At 53.5% G+C, this 25,640-nt stretch overlaps 1 protein-coding gene across 2 annotated transcripts; it reads left to right on the forward strand.

Annotated features, from left to right (window-relative positions):
* The first annotated feature begins 980 nt into the window (after positions 1 to 980).
* Cpz (carboxypeptidase Z) lies at positions 981 to 24,702 on the forward strand. Of its 2 annotated transcripts, XM_052199219.1 has the most exons (11): positions 981 to 1,208; positions 6,996 to 7,028; positions 9,025 to 9,399; positions 11,510 to 11,722; positions 14,298 to 14,494; positions 15,043 to 15,204; positions 15,674 to 15,832; positions 18,356 to 18,491; positions 19,768 to 19,907; positions 22,930 to 23,029; positions 23,941 to 24,702. In XM_052199219.1, exons 1-11 carry the CDS (start codon positions 1,121 to 1,123, stop codon positions 24,285 to 24,287), a joined length of 1,950 nt encoding a protein of 649 aa, XP_052055179.1. In that variant the 5' UTR covers positions 981 to 1,120; the 3' UTR covers positions 24,288 to 24,702. The 2 variants fall into 2 exon arrangements, with proteins under 2 accessions (XP_052055179.1, XP_052055178.1); XM_052199218.1 differs by lacking the exon at positions 6,996 to 7,028 and having other exon boundaries at positions 1,033 to 1,208.
* Positions 24,703 to 25,640: the final 938 nt, after the last annotated feature.

Here is a 25,640-nt window from a genome sequence, read left to right on the forward strand (position 1 = left end):
CAAAGCCAAGCGGCTTGCCCGCAGCCTCCAGCTATCCAGGACAGTTGATAAAGGATGCCCATGAAGGCATGTGACCCCTAAAAGTCATCTGGGCCAAATACTTCTACTAAGTGCTACCTTAGTGTCCCACAGGTTCTGTCCCCAAGCTTGTGATGTGTGCACACTGACTGGACCGTAGAAGAGGGGCAGGAAGAAGGGGACAGCAGGCAGGCAGACGTGCATATAGCTAGACGGCTGTGTCAGGGTCTGCCCTGCACCAAATGCTGAGTCCCGGAAGGAGAGCACACAGGGCCCCAGGCCATCTTTCCTTACTTGGGTGCTGGCAGCCTTAGTGATCTACCCAGTAAGTTCTAAGTGGGGAAGGCGAGGGCCGGGGATTGGCTGCATAGGAAGGCGCTACCATTCCCCTAGGTATAACCCGGAGTTCGGTCACCAGTGGGCTGCTACTTCCCCACCTCATGACATTGCCTTCAGGTCACCTTCTGGGGTAGATACACTATCCTCCAGGAAGGCCTAGGTCTGGGCTAGGTCCCTGCTGGGTCCTGCAAGGGGTGGAATCAGAGTTCGGGGGGACTTGTCTGGAACACAGTCAACACAGAGGGTCAGAGCATTGTCTGCATCCAGGCAGGGGTGCTGGGATGCTCCACAAACTGCTCCCCTTGGAGAGAATCCACACAGGGGACAGGCGTGGGCGACCCGGCCAGCCTCATTTAGCTGACTCTGACCCAGGCCTGGCTCACTTCCAGCTGGGGTCAGCTCTGGGCCAGGACCCATCTCCACTTCTGGCGCTGTCTCGACCCCCCACAAATCAAGGTTTTCAGTCCAAATCAGCAAGCACTTGATGATTAGCTCCCCAGAGCCTCCCACAAGAGGGCAAGTCCCTTTCTTTAGGAGGCGGGGTTCTTGGAGGGTTAGGGGGCAGGTTGGCTTTTATCTGCCTTTCCTCCTCCCCCTTAGAATCCCTTCTCCAGTGTCTGGCGTTGCTGGTTGTAACCCGACTCCTGCGCGGCTCCTCACCCGCCCCCCAGCCGCAGGGCCCAGCAGCGCCACTCGTGCTCCCCGAGTGCCACATCACTGCGCCCTCCCGCGCATCCGTGCATCCGTGCCCACCGTGCCTACGATGCCGCTGCTGCTCGCCGCGCTGGCTGCAATGGCCGCGCTGGCCTTTGCCGCTCACCCCAGCTGCTCGCCTGGACCCGACCCCTCCGGTAGGGTCCCAGCCGCCCCTCTAGGTAGATTTAGATAGCCCTCCCTCCACCCACCTGGGAACTTTTCTCTTCTTGTGAATCACAGAACTACCGCCTGGGTAGAATGTCCCGAGGGTACCACATTGTGACCCTTAGCCAGTAGAGAAAACTTTGCTGGGGCGTCGGGCTTTCTCAGGTTCCAAGCCAGAGACCCTTGGGGGAGACAGCAGTGCTGGCAGGCATCCAACACCAGCCACTGCAGAGCAGGCACCTGGACCGGTGGGATCCGAAAGTAGGTCAGAGTGAGCAGGTGCCAGGACTGCGGGACAAGGCGGGCTGAGTCCCCTGTCCTTCCAGGAATGGGGAGGTGCTGGCCACAGCAGACTCCTGACCCGTCCTTCAAGGCTCCCGGCTGCAATGTGGATAAATTTTTATTTCAGGAAGTGGTCCAAAGAAGGATGGAATGTTTCGGCAGAGATAGTACAGGGAGCAGGAGTTATCCCCAGGGTTCACAATTGAGGGTCCTGGGGATGGGTCTGGAGTCCTGGACTCTGTTCTGGTGCCTCTGCCCATTGGGTGGGAATACATCTAGTTCACATTCCTTATGTCCTTATCAACAGCAGCCACCTGAGTCTCGCTGGAGCCCCTAGGCTCTTCAGACCCCATGGGATCAGATGTAGAATTTTAAGAGCTAAGATTTGTGGTCACCTGAGAGCCTGCCTGCTCTAGCCAGGTTGATGCTGGGAACACAATGACCCCTTTCTTTGTCCTCAGCCTGGGGTTTCCTCCCTACCCCTCTCTTTCCATCTCGCTGCAGATTAGACCATACAGGCCAGTTGGTCAAGTGTGTACATGCGCAGTATGTGTGGACCTGTGTGCATACCACGGCTGTGTAGCACTGCTAAAACTTGCAGTAGAAGGCTTTTCTCTGAACGTTGGGTATCCCAGAAAATGCACAGAATCCAAACCTGCTACAGGAAGGTTTTCCTGGTCTGCTTTGTACCAGGAGTGCTAGCCCCAGACCAAGGCTGCCTTACAGACACCCACTTCCTCACTGAGATAGGACATGCAGGTGAGCACTGTCCCTGTCTGTGCCGAGAACCACCACAACACATCAGGAGATATTTCTGGAGGGAGGGACAATGTCTTTGGGTCCAGTCTCCCTCTACAGGGACATGCATGGAAGTTTAAAAGGCTTTCAGATCTGGAAACTTCTGTGTCAGCCTGGCGGCTTCCACCTAGGCTGCACATCTAAGGGTGGACACCCCCATCCTCTCCCTATCTCTCTCTATGTCCCAGGGGCTAGGAGCAAGTCTGGCGTACACCTCTCTGCTCAGTCTTTTCTTTGATGGAGGACTCTGGTCCTTCATTGAGCCTGAGTTTGGGTTCACAGCCTGACCCCTTTACTCTGCTGTGGCTGGGGACAGGCATCCTGCTCTGTCTGTCATCCTGGGGCCGGGGCACTGACAGCTGCTCTGCTAGATGGGCTCTAGCCAAGAGCCAGATGGGCAGTTGGAAAGAGAAATGTTGCACTGAGGGCAGCTTCTGTCCCTGCCTTGAAGAAATGCTGCCACCTTGTGGTCGACGGAGGTAAGCCATGTGGGCTGCTAAGAAGGAAAGAGAATAAAAATCCAATTATCTGGAATACCGCTTCAATATTTCCTCATTGGCATACAATTATGACTGGATTATGTTCTAGGTTGCTTTCTTTTTTAAAAAAGATTTATTTTATTATATGTAAGTACACTGTAACTGTCTCAGACACTGCAGAAGAGGGAGTCAGATCTCGTTACAGATGGTTGTGAGCCACCATGTGGTTGCTGGGATTTGAACTCAGGACCTTTGGAAGAGCAGTCAGTGCTCTTAACAGCTGAGCCATCTCTCCAGACCCTTCTATGTTGTTTTCTATTGCTGTGACAAAACACCATGACCAAAATGAGGAACGTCAAGGCAGGAACCTGGAAGCAGGAGCTGGTGCAGAGACCACAGAGGGGCAGCCTCCTGGCTTGCTTCCCATAGCCTGCTCAGCTTATTTATTATACACAACAGGGGTGGCACCACCCAACAGTTACCAAAACCTCCACATCAATCACTGACCAAGAAAATACCCCACAGACTTGCCTACAGCAATCTGATGGGGTTCCCTCTTCCCAGGTGACTCCAGCTTGTGTAAATCTGATCATCAAAACAAAACATAACAGCGCAGAACACATCACCTTCTTTTAGAACACTAAGTCTGAATTTTGCGGTGGATCTTACCACTTACGGTAGTGGTTGGTTTCCACTTGCTGGTCTCAGGCCCTGGACGCGCACACTCCGTGTGTGGCTATGAGACAGGACGGAGTGGATGTAGAGTCCGCAACAGGCCCCCAACGTTCTAAGGAGCAGTAGGTTCAGGCGTCTGGAGTGTCTCAGTATGTGTTGTGGGTGGCAGGAGGGGAACAGGCAGGGTGACGATTCACAGGTTCTATGGCTATGACACAACGGATGGCAAGACCGAGTGCCATCCATTGGTAAGCGGCTCTGTCTTTTGCTTTGTGCATGAAATCCAAAGGCCTGGAGAGACTCACCCAGCTGGAAGAGGTGCAATTTCATTCTGTAGATGTCTGTGGAACCCCCAGGCACATGGCCTTACCCTGGGTCCCTCCTCTGTCCCAGTTCAACTTTACCATGACCAGAAGAGATCTCAAGTTCTAAGCCCAGGAGCTGTGCATGGATCTCGCTAGGGACAGGGTCTTTGCAGATGACCTAAGCCTGATAGTGAGCACTTTAAGAGGTAAAGTGGGACACCAGGCACAGATTGGAGCGAGGCAGCCATAAATCAAGGACACTGGGATCCTCAGGAGCTAGACAAGATGAAGAGTCCTCTGAGGGCCCTGAGCAGGTGCCTGCTGGTCACACTTTGCTTCTGACTGCAGCATCCAGAGCTTTGGTGGGGAGAATTTCCACCACTGTAACCCACTTAGTCTGTGACGCTTTGTCATGGCAGTTCTACAGACAGGTCTGCCATCTTTGTAATGGTGGAGGCCTGGACATAGTTGGGGATTAACTTGGTGTTTGCTTGCTCCTGGCCACCTCTTTGAGCCCTGATCAAGTGCAGTTGCCTGAGGTCACTGTGGTCAGTACCTCCTTCTACACATTGTGTGCCCGAGCTATGTCATGCTTACACACTGACAGCATTACCATTTTTCTCTTCATATTCAACAAGGACATAGGGGCACGGGGCCTGTGAATCTTTGAATGTGTTTCCTCATCTGTGAGCCAGAGAGAATGGAAGGGCTATGAAGCCATCAGGCCAGTGACTTTGCAGAATAGCTTGGGTACAGCCAGTACCTGGCAGCCTTGGCTTAAGTTTCCCTGAGGCCGGCAGAGGACCCAGGGCCAAGTTCAAGTTGATTTATCTATTCACTCCTCATCACAGTCCCACTGAACACCTAGGCTCCTACAGAGTGAGCCTTGACGGGCACTGTGTGAGCCTGGGGCTGCAGGAGCAAGGGGAGGTGACTGAAAGCATCCCCTTGAGTTAACTGGCTTCCCTCCAGCATCCATCTTGGTCCAAAGTCAGCGTAGAACAAGCAGCACCCAGACTGTGAGTCCCGGAATGGAGTCTCTGGTTATAGTGGTTCACAGGGCCCTGCACAGGGGTGGAAGTCACACCAGGTCCCTCATGGGATCCCTCCTCCTGTCCTAGCATTGCAGATTGTCTTTGCTTCACTGACAGCAGATGATGGTATCACGCTCTGGGCAGAGGTCAGATGTTTCTCTTCACTGTTCTCAACAGTGTTGACACCCTGGGTCCTCCTCTGCCGTGGGCGGCGAGACACGTGTCTTAGCAATCTTCTGAGCAGGGTCAGACAGGTGCTTCGGGATCCCTGCATGAAGAGAGCAGAGCCTCAGGGCATTTGCATGTGCAGCAGGGGGTCTCAAGCCCCCCCCCCCCGCTTGTGCTCAATCCACACGTGTTGTAGTGGGTTTGTTTTGGGGGGTAGGCACCTGCAATCTTTTATATCGGGGTAAAGGCTGTGGACCTCCCCAGTGGTTCCTGCTAAGGACATTCACAAGACTTGACCTATTGTGTTAGTTTGGCCTGAAGCAGGGACAGTGAGAACAGATATTACTGTCTGTGGGATGTTGTCCTTGGGCCACATCATTGTTAGATGTGAGTCATCTTCTAGAACTTTCATAATATATCCCTAAAGTAATTATTATAAGCCTCATATAAAAAACCCATAAGAATAGTAAAGTGCGACTCGTCCGGGGTCCCATTGTGTGCGTGGGTGAACCCAGAGCCATCCAGGACAGAGGCTGGGATCCTCTGTTCTCCACTGCACTGACTCATGGTCAGGACTCTTTACAGCATGGGAAGGGGGAGGAGGAGGAGGAGGAGGAGGAAGAGGAGGAGGAGGAGGAAGATGTGCTGGAGTACCAGGGGCTTCTTGTGGCCTGAGTACACTCCCAGATCTACACCATAAGAGTCTGTGTGAATCTCTCCCTGATAGTTGAGCATCAGGGAGATGCTCATGCCGTGCACTCCTGTAATCCCACCATGCGTTGAGAGGGGGAGGAAGGTCAGGGTTTAAGATCATCTTCAGCTACATGGAGCATACAAGATCACCTGAGCTACGTGGGACCCTGTCTCAAAAACCACCAAAACCACCCCCACCCCCAACTCAAAGGTATTAAAAACCTCAGCTATGCGAGGTGAGTGACAGACAGGTATATGGTGTCTCAAATGCTGACTGTCTCATGAGAGCCTGGACGTATGATCCAAATTGAAGCAGCCCAGCACATAGTAGGTTCACTGAGCACAGTAGGTTTTGGTAACCGGGGGTGGGTTGAGTTTTTGCTGTTTTCTCTATAGGTGGCAGGCATAGGTGGCTCACTCCTGTGTCCACTTGCTGCATGACTTTAGATCTTGAGAGAAGCCTATGGGTGCTGTGCCCCTGCCTGGCTCCTGGTCACTGCCAGGTTCCGTCTGCACAGGACGGAGCACAGGCATTTGCTGTGGTCCCTGTGCTAGCCCAGCAGTCCATCTCCCATCCCACGCAGGCACACCTGTCCCAAGGGAATCCTCTTTTGGCCATGGTCTTTCTACCACACGTCTGCCCCTTCCCTGCACGAGGCAGTGGAGTGCTTCCTGACCCTACGCCAGAGCTGGTCCAGTTTAGACCTGATGCAAAGTTTCCTCCTTGGCTCCTTCTCCTCGTGCACAGGATGCCCAGTAGGCACTTGCCTGAACATGGCTGCTGGTGTCCATGGGGGTTTTACGACCCCTCCTGGAGCTTACTGTGGAGTCCGTGAAGCCCGGCCCTCGGGAGGTCCTTGAGACCCCACAGTTGCAAGGATAGTTTTGTGTGTTAATTTTTGCTGGAAAGGGGGTCCCAAACTCACACAGCACTGAGGCCCCATGTCTTTCAGTGTTCTTGGGACTAGGTAGTCTGCGTGGATGGCTCCTGAAGGATGTTCAGTCTTGAGTACTGCGGTGGTGGGAGCCATGGACACAGTCTGAGGCTGATGTCTCAGGACGCTGTGGGAGCTGATGCATGGCTGGCTATGGGCATGTGGGCACAGGGCTCTCCAGGTTGGTTCCAGGCTGGGCTGGAGCAGGGCCAATGCACCTACTTTCTTAGGCAAGCACTATGGTTTGTCAGATTCTGCTGCTTTGAGCCAGAGGTCAGCAGTGCAAATCAGGGGGGTGAGGGTAACAGGGAATAGAACAGAGCCTGTCATCAGTAGACACCCAGCAAAGGCTGGGAAGGGAGCGATGTGCACCTGTATCTGTTGTTAATCAGGGTTGTCTCTTCCCAGGTAAATGCCAGAGGCTGGTCTCCACACACAGTGGTAGGTACCACCCCACCCCTGATTTGTCTTGTAGGAACTCTACGTTCCCCTGACCCCCATGCTGTCAAAGCAGAGATGCTGACTTCGGATGTGAATAGCAGGGCAGGCTCAGAAGATCCAGTGAAGTGAGGCTAAGCAAGAGAGTAGCCTGCTCTGCCTGCTCTGCCTGCCCAGCTCTGCCTGGGGGACAATGCTAGGGGTCCCTCCCAGGCCAGCCCTGCATTTGTCTCTTGATATAACATTCTTTTCCTTTCCTTGGAAGGGAGATGTTATGCTCAGGATAGAGCCCAGTGCCTCCTGCATGCTAATCACAGGCTGTGTGTCTAATCCACACCCCGTGACAGAGAAGCCATCCTTGGCTTCTGGCCCTGCAGGCCCAGTTGGACTTGTAAACATGGACGTGTCCTTCCTGAGAAGAGGAGAGGTAGAGCATCTTGATTAGTGACTTGAAAGCTATGATTCAAAACTCTCAGGACAGGGCTGAGGACACGCCTCTCTCCCACCAGCTGTGCACATCTGGTATATTCTATACAGAGATCTACAGAACAGGGGAGCATTTCCTCCGTGGGACAACCAGCATCATGGCGGAGCTAGGTGGTTCATGTCTGTCATCTCAGCATTTAGTAGGCTAAGGTAGGGGATTGCCATGAGTTTAGAGACAACTTGGGCTACGTAGAAGTTCTAGGCCAGCCTAGGCTACAGAGTGAAGGCTGTCTCAAAACAAAAACAAAAACAAAAAAAAACCCCAACCCCCCCCAAAAAAACAACAACAAAACAAACAAGGACCTGCTGACAAGGTGGCTCAGGGGGTAGAGGTTCCTTCTGCCAAGATTTACCATCTGAATTAAATCTCTGGGGTCCACATGGTTGAAGAAAAGAACTGACTTCTGCAAGTTGTCCTTTGAGGTCCATGCTCCTGCTGTGGAGTGAACCACCTATAAGTAAATGAAATCTTAAAACAAAACAAAACAAAACAAAACAAAACAAAACAAAACAAAACAAAAAAATCAAGGCCAGGTGGTGCATGCCTTTAATCCCAGCACTCAGGAGGCAGAGTCAGGCAGATCGATGAGAGTTCAAGGCCAGCCTGGTCTACAAAGCAAGTTCTAGGACAGTCAGGGCTGTTACACAGAGAAACTCAAACAAACAAACAAACAAACAACAAAAGCCAAACCCAAAGGAAAAAATCCAAAACTCCAAAAGGCCAGAAAATAAGACAAAAATCAACACATCTGAAACGCTTTGAGCAGAAAGAAGCTGGACACGAGCAGTCGTGTCCTTCCCACACAATGACACGGGAAACTGGCCAAGGATCTCGGGTCAGCACCACATAATGTCTCTGCTGGGGCGAGCAGGAGCCGGTGGCAGGTAGCAGGTGGCAGGCAGCAGAGGGAGAGACTAGAGTGAGGGCCACAACTCTGTGCCCAGCAGCCTCCTGTTTAGAGGTGTTTAGCAGTCTAGAAGGCCCGGCAAATGGTGGTGCCGGAGGTAGGCAGAGGACACGCATGCTGGCCCAGCACAAAGCTCGAATACCAGAGGAGATGGCCTCTTTTGGCCTGCGCTTACAATGTCCTTGTAACAAGGGGGGGATCAGAGTCAGGCCAGCCGGGTCCATTTGAGAGGACGTAACCTTGTGCTGAGGATGGGATATTCCACATTGCATGCGTTCTTGTGAACATCTCTCCTTTGGGCCTGTATGAGGCTGGCCTCCTGCTTTTGCCAATCCACTGGCCTCATCATGCACCTCAGGCAGGGCAGGCTGCCTGCTCCCATTCTGCTCGTGCCTTTGCTATCCTGGCCCCATTTTCTGGTAGGTAACTGGGTGCAGTTACTTCAGAACTCCTTGTTGTGTCTCCTATGAGCCCTGCTTCCTCCACAGCAGCCCTGGCCTTGTCTGTCCCCACAGACTGGGTGCTCCATCATTGCAGGCCCTGGTCTTAGGTGGCATCTACTTGGGCATGGGTCATCATGTGACCTGCTGACTCTCCTTCTCCAGCCACCTGCGTGGACCTGCATCTCAGGACCTGTGCGGACGCGGCCTATAACCACACATCGTTCCCCACACCCCTGGAGCACCGGTCATGGGAGGCAGTGGAGTCCAGTCCTGAGTACATGCTGTTGGGTGTGCTGCACTTTCTCCTGGAGGGCCAGTGCAACCCTGACCTGCGGCTGCTAGGGTGCTCTGTGTTGGCGCCCAGATGTGAGGGAGGTCACACACAAAGGCCCTGCCGGCATGTCTGTGAGGGCCTGCGGGAGGCCTGCCAGCCGGCCTTTGACGCCATCGACATGGCCTGGCCCTACTTCCTAGATTGTGCCCGATACTTCGCACCAGAGGAGGAAGGCTGCTATGACCCTTTGGAACAGCTCCGGGGTAAGGCAAGGCTTTGGGCGTACTCCGGGCTACATATTAGCTCTGAGAGTTACTCTTTGGGCAGGGCAGGTGTCAGGGGTCTGCTAACAGTCACATCCTGGTGTCCTATAGAGGGTTATCTCACTGCTGAGGAAGCAAAGGCTTACCTGATCTACAGACTTGGAGGGAGGGGCCTTGGGATAAAGGGCAGCTTATCAAGAGGGCAAAGTGGCCCATCCAGGCCCATGAAGCATCCTACCCATGGAGAGGCCTGTGCCTAGCAGACAAATGGGACATGAACGGGGTAGACAGAGTGACCAGTTACAGCGCCTTCAGGAGCGCATCGCACTGGCATGTCCCTGGGCGGGGAACTTCTCAGCAGACTTTCTGGCCAGAGCTGAGCCTGAAGGGTGATCTGAGTCAAATGATGTAAGCTGCGGAGTGGAGGGCCTGCTTGTCTCCAGCGCCAGCCTGTGACAGAGGAATGGGCTCCAGGAATGCTAGTGAGCGGCTCCTCAGGAGGTGTGCGGGTCACAGAGGGCTGCTTGGCGCAGTGCCTTAGCGAGCACAGCTCTGTCTGTTCCCATCCGCACCCTTTCACCTGAGTGGTGAGAAAGGCGACCCTCTGGGGATCAGCACCCACCGTGCCATGCTGGCCCATGGAATTTTCTGAGGGACAGACAAGGCCCTCCATACTGCCCCAGGCAGGAGTCACCAAGCACGCTTTCTTCTTGCTTTGCAAGCCCTTAGTTTTCTGTTAAAATGGAGGCCCGGGAAAGGAGATAGAATAGGGGCTTCCACTGGAGTCACCTTGGACAGCCATTGGTGAATGGGTTTGTTTGTACCGCCACTGCGTGCATACTGTGTACCGAGACGCAAAGGCTGTCGGGAGGGCACAGACCTAGCAAAGCATGTGTGAGCGGCCGCCAGCAGGTGTACCAGGATGAGCCGGGTCTTGGAGCCTGGGCCTGTCCTGGAGGGGGCAGGCTGGGTTCATGTGCAGGCGCAGTGGGTGTTGGCCGGCAGCAGTTGTGTCCACAGTGAGCTAAGACGTAGAGGCGACAAGCAAGGCTGGTGAGGAGAGAGGAAGCCGACCTGCTCTGGCTGAGCCTGTTACCCCAGGAGAGCCCAGGCACTGGAGAGGGATTATTTTGAAGCCACCAAATTGCTGGGTTCATCTGCTCTTTCTCCTCAGCAACCATTTTGAGCAAAAAGAAAACCACAAGTAGAGACAACATTAACTCTTTGTGGCCCCGGGCGGCCTGCAGGGATCTGCCTCAAGTTTCTTCTGCCATTAGGGCTGAGGACGACCCCTAGGTTACTAGCCACTGGGCTTCTTCTGTAGAGAGGAACAGGGAAATGGTGTGTGTGTGTGTGTGTGTGTGTGTGTGTGTGTGTGTGTGCGTGTGGTGGGGGGGGGTCAGGTGTGACGGAGGTTACACTCTGACCAACACTGTCCCAGACACCTCTTCTTCCTGGTAGACCTCCCCCTTCAATCTTAGCAGACTACGGGCTGTGGGGAACCACTCTTAGCCACGCTGCCCCCCGCCCTCATGTGAGTGTTGACACAGCATAGGCCATGGTGCCAGTAAGTAGAGAGGGAGGCAGAGCCGTGTCAGGGCCCCCACGGCAGGGTTATGTCAGACAACCGCGGCTTAGAGGCAGGTGACGGCCTCTCAAGGTTTCCTAGGAGCACCTTCTCTTGAACTCTGCTTTTCGTTTTTATTTTTGTTTGTTTTTTGTTGTTTTTGTTTTTCGAGACAGGGTTTCTCTGTAGACCAGGCTGCCCTTGAACTCAGAAATCCACCTGCCTCTGCCTCCCAAGTGCTGGGATTACAGGCGTGTGCCACCACCGCCTGACTGAACTCTGCTTTTCATATTTGAAAGCTCCCAGGCAGGCACCCACATCTCGCTGGCATTTTACACTGCAGTGGAGACATGCCTGGTCCACATGCATCTCCTGGGCGCCATCTCTGGCTGGCTTACGGCAGTGCCATCCAGGAGGCCTATGTGTCATCCTCACACTCCAGTGGGACTGGGCGTGAGTGTGCTGGGCCAGGTTGGCGAGCTGTCTGCGCCACGAGCAAGCATTCAATGCACACCCCAGCCCCAGTTCTAATTCCTTCCCCAGGAGAGCTGGACGTGGAGGAGGCGCTGCCCTCAGACCTACCGCCCACCTTCATCCGCTTCGCTCACCACTCCTATGCTCAGATGGTCCGGGTGCTGAAGAGGACAGCTGCCCGCTGTTCCCAGGTAGCCAAGATGTACAGCATTGGGCGCAGCTTCGAAGGCAAGGACCTGGTAGTCATCGAGTTCTCGAGCCGCCCAGGCCAGCACGAACTGAGTGAGTGACCATGGGAGACCCAGGTGTGATTTCCGCCCCTGGGAACAGGGTGAAGACCCCACTTAGCCTTGGGGTGCACAAGCTGGGGGTGACTGTCTGGTGCCCCCTCTACTCACCCACCCATGATCACCTGCCCACAAGGACAGTATTAAAAAGGATTTCTCCAAGCTGGGCATGGTGGCATACACCTTTAATCCCTGCGCTTGGGAGGCAAAGGCAGGGGGATCTCTGTGAGTTTGAGGCCAGCCTTGTCTACATAATGAATTCCGGGACAGCCAAGAATACGTAGAGACCCTATCTCAGGGGGAAAAAGGATTTCTCCAGAAAAGCCATGTCACTTGAGTTTGGGAGCATGGATATGAGTTGGTCTCATCCCAACAGACACTTGTCTGAGGAGACTGAGTAATAGCAAGAGAATAAGTTACCTAAACAGATGACAGTGTGGAGACTCTGTCTTCAGGGAGAGGGCAAAGTTTTTTGAGAGGTTGGAGACTGGAGGGACTAGGGCAGATCCTGGAGGGGACACTGGGTCAATGGGCAGTGGCTGCCACAGCTTCAGTCTTAGATTTTTAATGTGGAATATGTCACCATCACCACCACGGTGGCCCTTCAGGCTTGTGAGTCCTGGGCCTGTGCAGGTCTGGGTCCTGGTTCCTTTCCCTTCTGCTCTACTCCTCTTCTGAAGCACAGTTTGCTAAGCTGGTGGTGTGGACACAGCGGGTTTTTCACATCAAGGTCCAGTGACGTTAGGTGTGGAGGCATGCGGCATGCTTTAAGTTTTGGAAAATGCTAGATGGCTCAGATCCTTCAAGACTTCCTTGCTATGGTACAAATTGGGAATCAAATTTTGTTACAGTAATTGCTAGTGGTTCTGAACTGGAGAAGAGACACCAAGCTGACTGTATCTAGGGTTCTAGAATGTTCGCATAGAGACTTGGCTTGGACCTTCATCTCCTGTGTGAATAGGACATGATGACACTGAAAGTTCCTATTCCCAGCACTGAGAACATCACTAAGGCTGGGCCCTCCCTTGGTCCCATCCCCCAGTCCATTACCCCATTGACATGTTGGTATAATAAGGCCCATCCTTCCTCCAGTTCCAGAAGTCTCTAAGTGTGTGGACTTAGGACTCTGCTGGGATGTCCACCTCGACCCAGCTTTCACCTTGTTGGACTGAGCAATGTGGACATCACAGGCTCAAAGGCCTGTCTCTCATGGGGCCAGAGGTCATCAGGTCACATCTGGCCTCCTCCATAGACATGGACATTTCCTTGTCATTTATGCCCTGAGATGTGAAGTCTGACGGGCATGGATATTCACACTGACAGCTGAAGGTTGCTGGGCCAGATGGAGTGGGTAGGAGATTCTGTTTTCCAATGATCAATGTTAGATTCAGCAAGTAGGGGTGACTTTCCCAGGGCCACACTGAAGAAGGCTACCAGGCATAGTCGAGAGTGTTTCTGTGAAACAACCTTCATCCACCCTTTTGCTCATTAACCCATCCACTACTCATCCACACCTGCCCTTTCCTCTGGCCATCATTCATTTTATTCATTCATTTATCCATTCAGTCATTTGTTCTTCCACCCAGCTATCCATTCACCAACCCATCTATCCATCAACCAACTCATCTATTTAATCTTCCATCCATTTATCTATTTATTTGTTCTTCTATCTTCTGTTTATTTAACCACCAACCCATAAACACATCCATCCATCCATCCATCCATCCACCCATCCATCCATCCTTCCATCCATCCACCCACCCATCCATCCATCCATCCATCCATCCACTTATCCATCTATTTGCTCATCTATTGTCAGTCAGTCTATCTATCCATCCATCCAGTCATCCATCGATCCATTCACTCATCCATCCATCCATTCATCCATTCATAATCCATCCATCTATAATCCATTCATCTATCCATCCACCCATTCATCTATCCATTCATCCATCTATTTGCTCATCTATCTATCAATCTATCATCTATCAGTCTATCAATCTATCTAGTCATCCATCTATCCATTCACTCATCCATCCATCCATCTATCCACTCAAACATCTATCCATACACTCATCCATCTGTCCATCTACTCATCTGCCCATCCATCTATTCATCCATCCATCCACTTATCCATCCACTAATTCATCCGTCCATCCACCCATGCATCCATGCATCCATGCATCCATCCATCCATCCATCCATCCATCCGTCCATCTGTTTACCCACTCATCTGCTCATTCATGCATCTATTCATTCTTCCCTTCCAGGACCAACTGTTTTACCTATTAAACTCCAATGTGTTTGACTTGCTGCCCAAACATGGGTAGTAGATGTCAATAGAAGTAACACAAACCAATAATACCATATATCATCATAGCATTCTTTACTTATGCTAACAATTGTGGCTAAACACAAGAAATGAGCTTAAGAAGTGAGTGTCTAGATAGCTCATTATGCCTAGAGACTCTTGAGTCGAAACAAGTAGCAATCGGTCCCAGTACACCCGGTGCACCCTTGCTCAACCCTGTCTGCAAGACAACACCCCACATCACAGTCTCTCCCTGCAGTGGAGCCTGAGGTGAAGCTCATTGGGAACATCCATGGCAATGAGGTAGCAGGACGGGAGATGCTCATCTACCTGGCCCAGTACCTGTGCTCGGAGTACCTGCTAGGAAACACCCGCATCCAGCGCCTGCTGAACACCACCCGCATCCACCTGCTGCCCTCCATGAACCCTGATGGCTACGAGGTGGCAGCTGCAGAGGTGGGGGCTCTCGCTGCCTGCAGAAGGGCTGGGTCCTCGGGCTCTCTTAACTTGATTCATTATTGTTGAGGGTCTGTTTGCAGCCATCTCTCTAGGGGACCAGGGCTGAGCAAGCAGTCGCCCTGCAACATTCTGCCTGTTGGATGGTGTCTTGTTTTAGGACAGGGCTGAGGATGTAGCTCAGTGGTAGAAGACTTGCCAAGCATACAAGATAAGAAAAAGAGTCCCAGGGAAAGAGAGTGCCGATGGAGGATTAGGGACGCTCAGCGGGAGGGACAGAGTGGGCAAGAGCCAACAGAGGCAGAGAGGGTTATGGAGGGGCAGAGGTGCTCCATGCACAGAGAACACTCCCAGGCCATGATGCTAGGGGTGAGGGAAGGCTATGTGGAGGCACAGGAGATGGGAGGAAGGGCAAAGGTCCTTCATCCCGGGCTCATCTCCTGAAGCCACAGAAGCCACAGTCCCACTCGAACCTCAGTCCACCTGAAGCCTGGGCTGGGAGACATGGGGTGGGAGACGCTGAGCCTTTACTGGGCCCTTGTGTCTAGGGTGCTGGCTACAACGGCTGGACCAGTGGGAGGCAGAATGCGCAGAACCTGGATCTGAACCGCAACTTCCCTGACCTCACGTCAGAGTACTACCGGCTAGCCTCCACTCGCGGTGTGCGCACAGACCACATCTCCATCTCACAGTACTACTGGTGGGGTAAGGTAGGAGCTGTGTGGCCCCTCCCTAGGGCACCGACCAGTAACTTCACTGAAAGCCACTGTTGAGTGTTGAGCGCGCGCAGATGATGTGAGCCTGCCGGAGCACTCAGGGCCCAGACACTCTCCCAGTAGCCCTGAGTTCTCTCTCAAGAATGAGCTTGGCAGGTTCTCTGTAGCTCCTCTGTGGCTAGTGTAACCTGCTATGTCAGTAGCCCTGCTGAAGTTAGTGGGGTCTACTTAACGCGGGCACTGGACGGTGAGGAGCTGCAGGGGTGGGGTGCTCCTCAGCTTCCAGAAGATGTGACCTGACCAGGAGGGGTAAAGTGGGCTCCAGGTTGAAAGGCCAGCACACATTCTGCAGTGGCCAGGGGGAACTGTAGTGGCTGGACAGGATGGGGTGGGGGTGGGAAAGGCAGTCATGGTGGCCAGCAGAGAAGGCAGAGTCTTGAGAGCAGTGATCCAACCCCGGCAGGTGGCCCCCGAGACCAAGGCCATCATGAAGTGGATACAGACCATTCCCTTCGTCCTCTCAGCCAGCCTGCATGGGGGCGACCTGGTGGTATCCTACCCCTTCGACTTCTCCAAGCACCCCCATGAGGAGAAGATGTTTTCTCCCACGCCAGATGAGAAGGTGAGAGACGGCCGCTGTGCTGAGGCTGAGCAGGTCTGCTGGCAAGGTCATTTCTGTTCTAGGTCATAGGCGTTGCTGAACCCCCAGGACCCCCCTGGCTTGCTTCCCTCACATCCAGGAGATGCTCTGTCAAGCAGAGAGCCCTTAGGCCTTGTGTTGTGTTTTTTATGTTGTTCCAGATTGCACCAGCAGGGGGCAGTGCAACCACATGCATGCTGCCCTTTAGGCTGTGACCTGGGTTCTCCGCTTGGGCTCTGGCTTGGGTGCAGAGGTTAGGGGCGGGGCTCTGTTCCTGCCACTGTTTACCATGCCCTTGGGTAAGGACCCTGATTTCTTAGGACTGTTCTCTTCACGGTATGTGCGACTGAGTAACATTGGGACACTTCCAGCCCTTAAAGCTGTCTTGTTGTGCCACCCAGCCCTAAGTTTGTCACAACAGGACAGGAAGCTTATTCCTTCCCTCTTATGGATGAGAAAGCTGGCAGAGGGAGGGGAGTGGAGGGCTCAGCAGTTCCTGGTGTCCCCCAGGTCTGGGGCCAAACCTCCATTCCCTGTTGTATTACTGGAGGCTGCAAGCTCCTGTCCCAGGTGGGGCCTGTGCAGGTCTGAGCTAGGCCTGGTTTCTAGTCAGGTCTCCTGGGGAGTCAGATAGGTGAGGGGAGCCTGGTGTACCTTCAAGGGCACTTTTCATTTCCAGCCTAGGGGAAGGGACCTGGAAGTAGGGGCCATCAGGACGGACAAGGGCCATACACCAGGCTCCCCGATCTCTGAGCAACCTGTCCAGGGGAACAGCTGCCCCTGAGCCCTGCTGGATACTTGGATATCAAATTGGTCTTACCTAGAACCTTCCATGCTTCTTGGTCACAATGGCAAAGGGAACTTCCCCCTCCTACTCTGTCCATGGAGGAGGCCAAAACAAACAAACAAAAGCAAAACAAGCTAGGACAGGATAGTCAGTCAGCCTCCACGAAGAGTCCCAGAGGCTGGGGCAAAGTGCAGGCAGACATGTGTGAACACGTGTGAACATGTGTGAACACGGGCGATTTACATTCACGTTCGTGTTTGCGTACCATTGGGAGCACATGTATATCCTCGTGTTCTCATGTGTGTCCGGAGAGGACCCTCAGCCTAGCCTAGACTTAGGCCTTCATTTCTCTCGGGTTGCTGCTTTCCTACTAGAACACAAGGGCAAGCATTCCAAAGTATGGAAGGACGATTCAGGCAGGGGCTCTCAGAGACCTCTCTGTAGCCAGACCAGGCTCATAAAGGCACCTGTGAGCTGCAAGGGCTGAGCCAGCGAGGTCCATATCCTCTGGCTTCTCAGCCCCGAACTGCCCAGCAACTCACTCACTCACTCGCTCATTCAGTCATTCATTTACTCATTCATTCATTCATTCATTCATGCACCCACTCTCTCCCCCTCTTCTTCATTCATTCAATCTTTCACTCAGTTATTCATTCACTCGTTTATACATACGCTTGCACACTCATTCAGTGTGGGGTCTCAGATCGTGTCCCTCCTTAGAGCGAGTGCACCCCCTGGGTGGGCAGGTGTGTCCTGACCAGCAGGAGCCCCTCCATGTCCAGCCTCTTCGGCCTCAGTGCCTGGGGATGTCTGGAGCGGGGAGGTTCACCTCAATGGGTCCCACTAGAGTCAGAAGAAATAAGCCTGCTCCCCAGACATCAATCCTCAATCAATAATGGTGCAGCCTGCAGCCAGTGGCAGGCTCTGTGGAAACCACAGTCTCAGGAGAGGTGGGGAGAGTGCGTGAGGGAAGGAGCTGGCTGGGTGTCCCAAGAGACATCTTTACCAGTGCTCCATCCTGCCAGGGAGAGTCCTGGGGCCACATTCACAGCCCGCAGCCCTTCCTACTGGCCGCAGCCATAGATGTTGGCACAGCTGCAGCTCACCATGACACTTACCGGGCAGCTGCTGAGAGGTCAGGGTGCCGTGCCCAGTGACCTGCTTTCCTGGGTCTTTGTAGTTGCTCTGCCCCTTTCCTTCCCCCATCTTCCTTCTCTCCTTTCCTTTTTTTTTGAGACACAGTTTCTCTATGTAACCCTGGCTGCCCTGAACTTATTCTGTAGACCAGGCTGGCTTCAAACTCTGAGATCCACCTGCCTCTGCCTCCCGGATGCTGGGATTAAAAGCGTGTACCACCATGCCTGGCTCCGGATGACATACTCCATCTACACTCCTCATGTCTGCACCCCCGCCCCCACCGCGTGCTCACAGAGCCTGCAGACAGCCACAGCTCTGCACACCCTTGTTCTAAGCCAGGCCTGAGGCTCAAGTGCCCAGGATTTTGGGGACGATGGCTATAGCTGCCTTCCAGCTCCCACCCACAGGACCACGGAGGATCATGGGATGATAGCCCCCAAGGCAGGGATGGGGAAGAAGAGCGGTGGGGGGAGGGGTCAGACAGTCCAGGTACTGGGTCTAACCTTGGAGCCAAGCCCGTGTTTAGATAGATGGGGGAGGGTGGCGGAACGCCCACCTTCCTTCTCCATCTCCATCTCCAGATGTTCAAGCTGTTGGCCAGAGCCTATGCTGATGTCCACCCCATGATGATGGACAGGTCGGAGAACAGGTGTGGGGGCAACTTCCTGAAGCGGGGGAGCATCATCAACGGGGCGGACTGGTACAGCTTCACTGGAGGTGCGGCCTGAGCAGGCGGGTGGGCGGGGCCTCCCTCAGCAGAGCCCTGGCACTCTTAGCAGAGTCTGGTTTGAGGTTTAGTCACCATCTTCCCGGAGAAGGGGCACGGGGATGAGCTGGCCCTGTGACTTTGGCAGCTACTGTTGGATTTCTTTTATAATCAGCTATCTGGTGTGATTCCACTCATGACCCAACCCTTGCTGCTTGTTAGGGGTTGACCAGGAGCTGCTGGGTGCAGTGGCAGAGAGCCCCGGAGAAGCTGACATCTCAGGGCCTAATGGTTGGGGTATATTTACTGTGTAAGATAGCGGGCTGCTTGTACTGTAACACTTCTGGGTTCTCCTGAGCTCACTGAGTCCTCACTGGCCGCCATGTGCTGGTGTCACAAGTGTACTGTGGGAGACACATGTCACGCACACCCTGGAGCACTCATTGAAGGGCCCACACACAGCCACAGCCACCCTTAGTCTGGTTCCTGCTGTACCCCAGCACACTTGGAGTCTTCTGCAATGGGCAAGAGGGCAAGAGACAGGTTCTCAAGGCCTGCGTTAGCAAGGCCGGGGCTTGCTCCCCCTGCCACACTGCCTCCCGCCAAACCTACCCAGGCGGCCGACAGCCGCCTTCCTCATGCGTCCCGAAGCTACCGTTGGGGCTTTCATACTGCCAGGGACCAGCACATGCCATCCTCTGGGGCATGAGAGCACCCCTTCTTCCAAGGCTTCAGGTACATTGGCTTCCCAGAGGCCAGACAAGGTCCTACTGTTGAGGCTGAATGGAGAGACCCGTAGGCTTCCTTCCAGCAGCTGGCAGGGCCACAGGGCAGATGGGCCGTGGCAGCCATGAGCACTGTGGCAGTGGGAGCTGCATCAGCAGAGCCCAGAAACACAAAAGTCCTTGGAGCTGAGGGATGGAGTCCCTCTGACTTGCTCTCCTGGGAAACGATCAGGTCTCTGCTAACTCTGGGCAATTGTGTGCTGTGGTCATTGTTAGACTCCTTGGGGCTCTAGGCCCAACAGCTGGGACACAGAGGCCCATGTGGTACACTGGCTAGTTTCTCCGGGAGAGCAAGATCCTAATCCCGTGCACTCTGCCACCCAACCGTGTGAAACCAAAGTTTACCTCTGTGGTCAGGTCAGGACCTTCTATTCCTGTTCTCGGTTGTGCATGGAAAAACAGTTGCTGGGTAAAGTCATCTCTATGTGCAAAGTGGGGCTGGGCCGAGTCTTGTGCCTGCCGCAGGCTCTCTGCCCCTGATGCTCAGCTGTCCACCCCACAGGTATGTCTGACTTCAACTACCTACACACCAACTGCTTTGAGATCACTGTGGAACTGGGCTGTGTCAAGTTCCCACCAGAGGAGGCACTCTATGGCCTGTGGCAACACAACAAGGAGCCCCTACTGAACTTCCTGGAGATGGTGAGCCCCGCCCACTGGAAGCTTCCCATGGTGGGGATGGAGTCCAGCTCCGCCCTTAGGCTCCCACCTTCTGGCTGTGTCCGGGGTTCGGTGGAAGCATCTGCTGGTGGCTTCTCTAACCATCCATTCAAGACTGGGGTTTCCCAACCATATCTCTTCCCATACACCCTGGGGGATGCCGGGTAGAGGCCCATTGGGTAAGAATCCTGACAAGCAAGATGGCCGACAGGAGCATGGGGGTGCTGACCGTCTTTTGGGGGTGCTGGAAGCCTGGAAGGGGGTGCTGGCTGGCCAGCCTCCAAGCCCTGGGGGCCATCAAGAAGCAGCAAGCGAATCAAATTGAATCTTGATGGAAGAAAAACCAGGCAGGAGCAGGGGGCACTCTCTGGGCAGAGGGTGTGCAGTAGGCGACTTGGTGAGGCACTTGAGACCTACAGCGTCCCTTCTGGAGTTAGGGTAGCTGTAGGAGTGAAGAGGGCGGGATGAATGGGGAGTGTCTCAGAGGTGATGGTTCTGGGATACAGCTTGTTCACATATCAGAGGCCTCCAGGCTGAAGAGTAGACTGACTGTACCTGCCTGTCTGCATGGAGGGCATCTGGACGTAGGGTAGGTGGGCAGGCAGTGATGGGGTGGCTAAAAACACATCCTTAGAGCCCTCTATTGGATCCTGGAGCGAGAGTCTGCTGGGTCAGAGGAAACAGGTGCCTGAGCCAATGCTTCACCCGGCACAGCCCCCACGAGTGCTATAGGATTATGAGGAGGCTCAGAGAGCTATAGGAAGATAACACTTCCCTAGGAAGTCAGCAGATTCAGATGCAGGGAGGCCGTGGCAAGTGCACAGTGGCCCATAGTTGGTCCTATCCCTAGATGTCCCTGTCCTAGGCAGCCCCACCCCTAGATCATGGGGCTTGAGAGAATGATCACTGTGTCCACAGAGGCACATGACTATGACAGAGGGGGACACAGAGCAAAAGGACCGGCCATGCAATGTGGCCTGGCAGCTGCCTGGAGTTTAAGTCTAGACTTTGTGTCCCCAAGTTTGGTCCTTGAGCCCTGTTTATTTTCTGGAGAGATCAGGAACTTTCCACGAGGTAAGGACAGGTGAGCCTTGCTACAGCAGCAGTGACGGGGAGAAGACAAGCCCAGGTAGTGAAGTATGTCTCCATGTGCTTTCTGTGATAACTGGCATGTCATTTAGGCAGGGTGTGTCTCATCCATAGGCGGGGCTTGGGGCAGAGCTAGGTGCTTAGGCCATTCTGTGGTCATCTGGGGAAAATGAGTTAGAAGGGGCTTTGGTGGGACTGGGATCGCTCCGTGGATATTGCACATGAAGTCTCAGTGCATGAAGATTTAATGGCAAGCGAGTGGTGGCCAGTCGGGCAGCACTTGGCTAACTCCGAGACAGATGACCCCCAGGAAAACGGGCTTGGATCCTGATAAGGATCAGGTCTGTCAGGGCCAATCGAGGCCACTTTCACAGTGATCCTGAGCAGGCCCAGGGGTGGGGAGGTGTGGAAGAGGCAAGACAATTCTTCCTGCTGCACAGCTTCAGGCCCCAGGGAGGCAGAAGAGGACCCCAGTTGAAGTACAGATCAGAGACTTGCCAACTGAAGGGAGGGGCTCCCACGGACAGGCCCTGTTCTCTTGAAGGACAGAGGGGACACGAATGTCCACTCAGTAAAGCCCAGCAGGGAGAGAGAAGCTGGGCTATGGGGCCATCAGGAATGACATCCCAGAGGCTGAGGAGTGAGGGTATCTGGGCGTGGGAGAAGGGGTCAGTCAGTGTTGACAGCTAGAGCATTCTAAGAGGGCAAAGGTGTGTGTGTGTGTGTGTGTGTGTGTGTGTGTGTGTGTGTGTGTAGGGGCAGAGGTTACATGGGCAGGGGAGCCAGAGGTTAGCCGTGACCACTGACCTGTAGGATTCAGTGCCTTTCCGTGACTGAGGAGGAGCAATGGGGGAAACTGGGTTGGCACCATGGCCTCCGCATCATCAGTTTTCCTCAGTCAACTTCTCCTCACACTCCACACGATAGTGTTTCTGGTTTCAGCTCCACAGGACAGCAATCCATGCTCAAGAGCGCCCAGGCGGTGGTCACCTGTCCAGGGGCAGCCGCCTACCACTTACATGCTCATGTCATGAGAGTCAAGCTCCCAACCCGTGCCAGCCATATCTACGCACCCCCTTTTCCCGAACCTTCAACACTGTTTTGTTTTGTTTTTTTCAAAACTGTAGGAGAGAAGTGACTGGATTGTTATGTCTGCCCCAGTGCCGCTGGGGGTCAGGAGGGAGGGTGGCAGCCACTGAGAGCCACTGGCTCCGAGCAGTGGGGACTTCTGGGATTATTGGGTTCCGACTTTGCTGATCTTAGAGGCACTGTGAGCTCTAGGTGTTATTGGCAGGTCCGGCCCCACTTAGACCCATGCTGTCACTGAGGGAGCTGAGTGTGAAGAAGCGAATGGTTTGCTGGGGTCAGGAGGCCTCCTCGTGTGCAGAAGGCACGGGGTGTGGGTGGGAAGCGGAAGGGCTGGTTCATAGTAGGGCTGAGTCTGCCCAGCTCCGTGGCTGTCCTCCATGGGTCCTGGGCTTTACTCTGGGGATACCCGCTGGTGTGTAGACAGACATATGCAAATATAACTAGTGGGTTGGGGATTCGAGCCTCTGGTCTGTGTCCTCACTGGGCTTCCTTCTAGAATCTCTGCTCAGAAGGAACCATGAATAGCTGCCTAGGCCAGGAAGGTACTGATGCTCAAATGCACCTAACGGTAGACAGCGGAGGTCGTCCTCAGTGTCTGGGGTCAGGAAGGAAGTGAACACGACCCTTAGGCAGAGCTTCAGTGCCAGTCAAACAACCCAGAATGTAGAGACAGATTGCCAGAGATACCTTAAACAGGAAACAAGGTCCCCAGATTGACTTCCTCCATTATACAAGCAGAATCCCAACTCAGAGGAGCATGGGGGCACTGGTGAGAGTGATATTGGGGTTAGACATTACCTCTGTACCTTCTCTCTGGTGCCTTTAGGTACACCGAGGCATCAAGGGCGTGGTGACAGATAAATACGGAAAGCCAGTCAAGAACGCACGGATTCTAGTGAAAGGCATCCGCCATGACGTCACCACAGGTGAGCAACAGCCTGCAGCCATCTGTGGGTGAGGCCGATGCAGGGCTCCCATTTCACCAGGTTCTCTGTCCATTCTCAGCCAGCTTGGTGGCAGCCTAGAGCCACCTCCCTCTTGCATCCTATTCATTCAGGACCCAAGGTCCACACTGGGACACTGTGTGTAGGATACTTAGTTATTTTGCTTGTGGTTGAGACAAGAAGCAACCTAAGGAAGGAAGGGCCCATTTAGTCTCACCGTCCATCCTAGTAGAGAGGACACAGTAGTAGGCTCTACCTCCTAAAGGTTCCACAACCTTCCAAAATGGCCCCACCGACCGAGCATCAATTGTTCAAACACATGATCATGTTGGGGGACACTTCACAGTTGGCCACAACACTCTGAAAGTTGATTTTGTGGGCTTTGACTGTCCTGAAGCCTTTCTTTCCCTCTTGCATAGGACCCAGGTTAAATTCCCAGCACATCTGATGATTCATAGCCATCTGTAACTCTAGTCCCAGAGGATTCAATGCCCTCTTCTGACCTCCGAGGGCCCTGTGCATGCATGTGGTGCAAATACATACATGCAGGCGAAAGATTCAACTGCATAAAATAAAAATAAAATATTTTAAAAGCAATTTTGAAACTAGATACCTATAATGTGAGACTTGGCAGCACCATTGTCTGGCAGAGGGTAAACTTGTAAATTGCAAGCCTGGGGGCAGAGTGAAGCCTGCCAGGAAGAGGTGGCACCAAGGTAGGGCTTTGAGGAAAGAATAGGAGTCTGATGAAGAGGGTGGAGAACATGGGAGGCAAATGCCCCGCCCATCCTGCTCTAAGGCCCATCTACCCCCATGTGTCATGGAAACCCCTGTCTGTCATACTTCTGCCTCAGCCTGGAGCCCTCTGAGGATTGTTTCTGTTCTCTTTGAAGCGCCTGACGGAGACTATTGGAGACTCCTTCCCCCGGGCTCCCACATTGTCATTGCTCAGGCCCCCGGCTACTCCAAGGTAATGAAGAGAGTCACCATTCCCTTGCGCATGAAGAGGGCCGGCCGTGTGGACTTCATCCTCCAGCCTCTGGGGACGGGGCCTAAGAACTTTCTTCCTGGACCTTCAAGAGTTTTACCTCAGTCCCAGGATCCACAGCAAGAGCCTGCACAGCTGGATTTTGAGCCCCCCAGGGCGCGTAGGCAGCCAGCTAGCGGGGGCAAGCCGTGGTGGTGGGCTTACTTATCATCACTGAGCCCGTACAAGCCACGCTGGCTGCTCAAGTACTAGCGCCCCTCTCAGGCCCGGGCCTCCATGTCCACCTCCACAGCCTGGGCTTCTGTCTGGAGTCTGCCAGCCACAGACATCACACACAGCCTCTTATTAAAGCATGTCCACCCACTGTGACGAAAGGCTCTGTGCAAAGAGGGGAGGAATTGAGTCCTTGTCTACTGAGGGCAACTCAGACTGGTCCTAGTGAAAAAGACCCTAGGTGGTGTCTTCCTGCCCCCAGTAGTAGTACTGGAGCTATCAGGGCAAGGCCCACAGGACTGCTGTCCTTTCCCAGACCATGAGGACTTGAAGGCTGAGCTCTGATCTGTTGCTGCAGGTTAAGTGGTCAGGACTCATCTGGATGGGAAGCGTAGGGAGACACAGAGGTGACTCCAAGGCTGGATCAAGGCCTCAAAGGCAGAAGAGTTAGCACCAGAATCCCCGCAGCTTGATTAAACTCTGCCTTTGTGGGACTCACAGAACCCATGGGGTCTGATTCTGGGGCCAGTCTCCTTGTTCTTCCTTCATTCTTATGTCACTACCAGCTTAGATCCAGAGACCTTCCATGGCCCCATAGGTGGTCTTTCTTCATCATCTCTCTCACTATGAGGGCTTCATAAGACCTGGGATTTACCAGATTGGGAGTTCTAATAGCCTAAGAGGCTCTAGCTACTAGTACCACATAGCATAGTCAAATTGGGAATTTTAACAATAGTAGTTTATCACAGCCTAGTCCTAGAAGGGCTGGATTTTCTCTGCTCGGCTGGTAGGTATCTCTCTTCTCCTCGTGTCATGTGGGGTCATGACAACACGACTGTTACTTGACTGTGGAATGCTTCCCTCTGAGGGGAAGCCCTTGCCCCTCCTAACCTTTTGCCATCCTGGGCTGATTCTGTGACCCCACTTGATCTGCAGAAGTCCATGTCCCCTGTACCCCAATAGACAATGTACAGTCAGAGAACAGCAACCGCACGGCCTCCCTCTGCCCTGGTACTAGATCATGAACCACTCTCCAAAGACTTTATGAAGGTCATTTTTTTCCCTTCCATTTTCGTATACAAATCTAATCTTTTGAGAGCCCACTCCCTTCTAACTCATTCTAACTCACAATATTACAGGCTTTCATCAATAATAATATACGATCAATTACTCAAATGTAATTGATTAGTTAAGAGAACCACATTTCCCCTCTTAGCCTGTGTCTGATTGGACGTAAAGCCCAGCAGTTGCCCCAGAGGGTGGCCTTGCCCTTGGCTGTGGACTGTCTTGGCTTTTTAGCTGAGATTGAATTTATATACAATTTGCTAATGTTAGCTTAAGAAAAACCCAAAAGGGCACTTTATGTCGCAGGCTTACTGATGACACCATCCC

This window comes from Apodemus sylvaticus, chromosome 11 (assembly GCF_947179515.1).
Source record: "Apodemus sylvaticus chromosome 11, mApoSyl1.1, whole genome shotgun sequence".
Lineage (NCBI taxonomy): Eukaryota > Metazoa > Chordata > Mammalia > Rodentia > Muridae > Apodemus > Apodemus sylvaticus.

Coding starts and splice junctions, on each gene's coding strand:
- Cpz (XM_052199219.1), top strand. CDS start 1,121: ATGCCGCTGCTGCTCGCCGCGCTGGCTGCAATGGCCGCGCTGGCCTTT. Junction 1,209..6,995: donor GCCTGGACCCGACCCCTCCG/GTAGGGTCCCAG, acceptor GTCTCTTCCCAG/GTAAATGCCAGAGGCTGGTC. Junction 7,029..9,024: donor GCTGGTCTCCACACACAGTG/GTAGGTACCACC, acceptor CTCCTTCTCCAG/CCACCTGCGTGGACCTGCAT.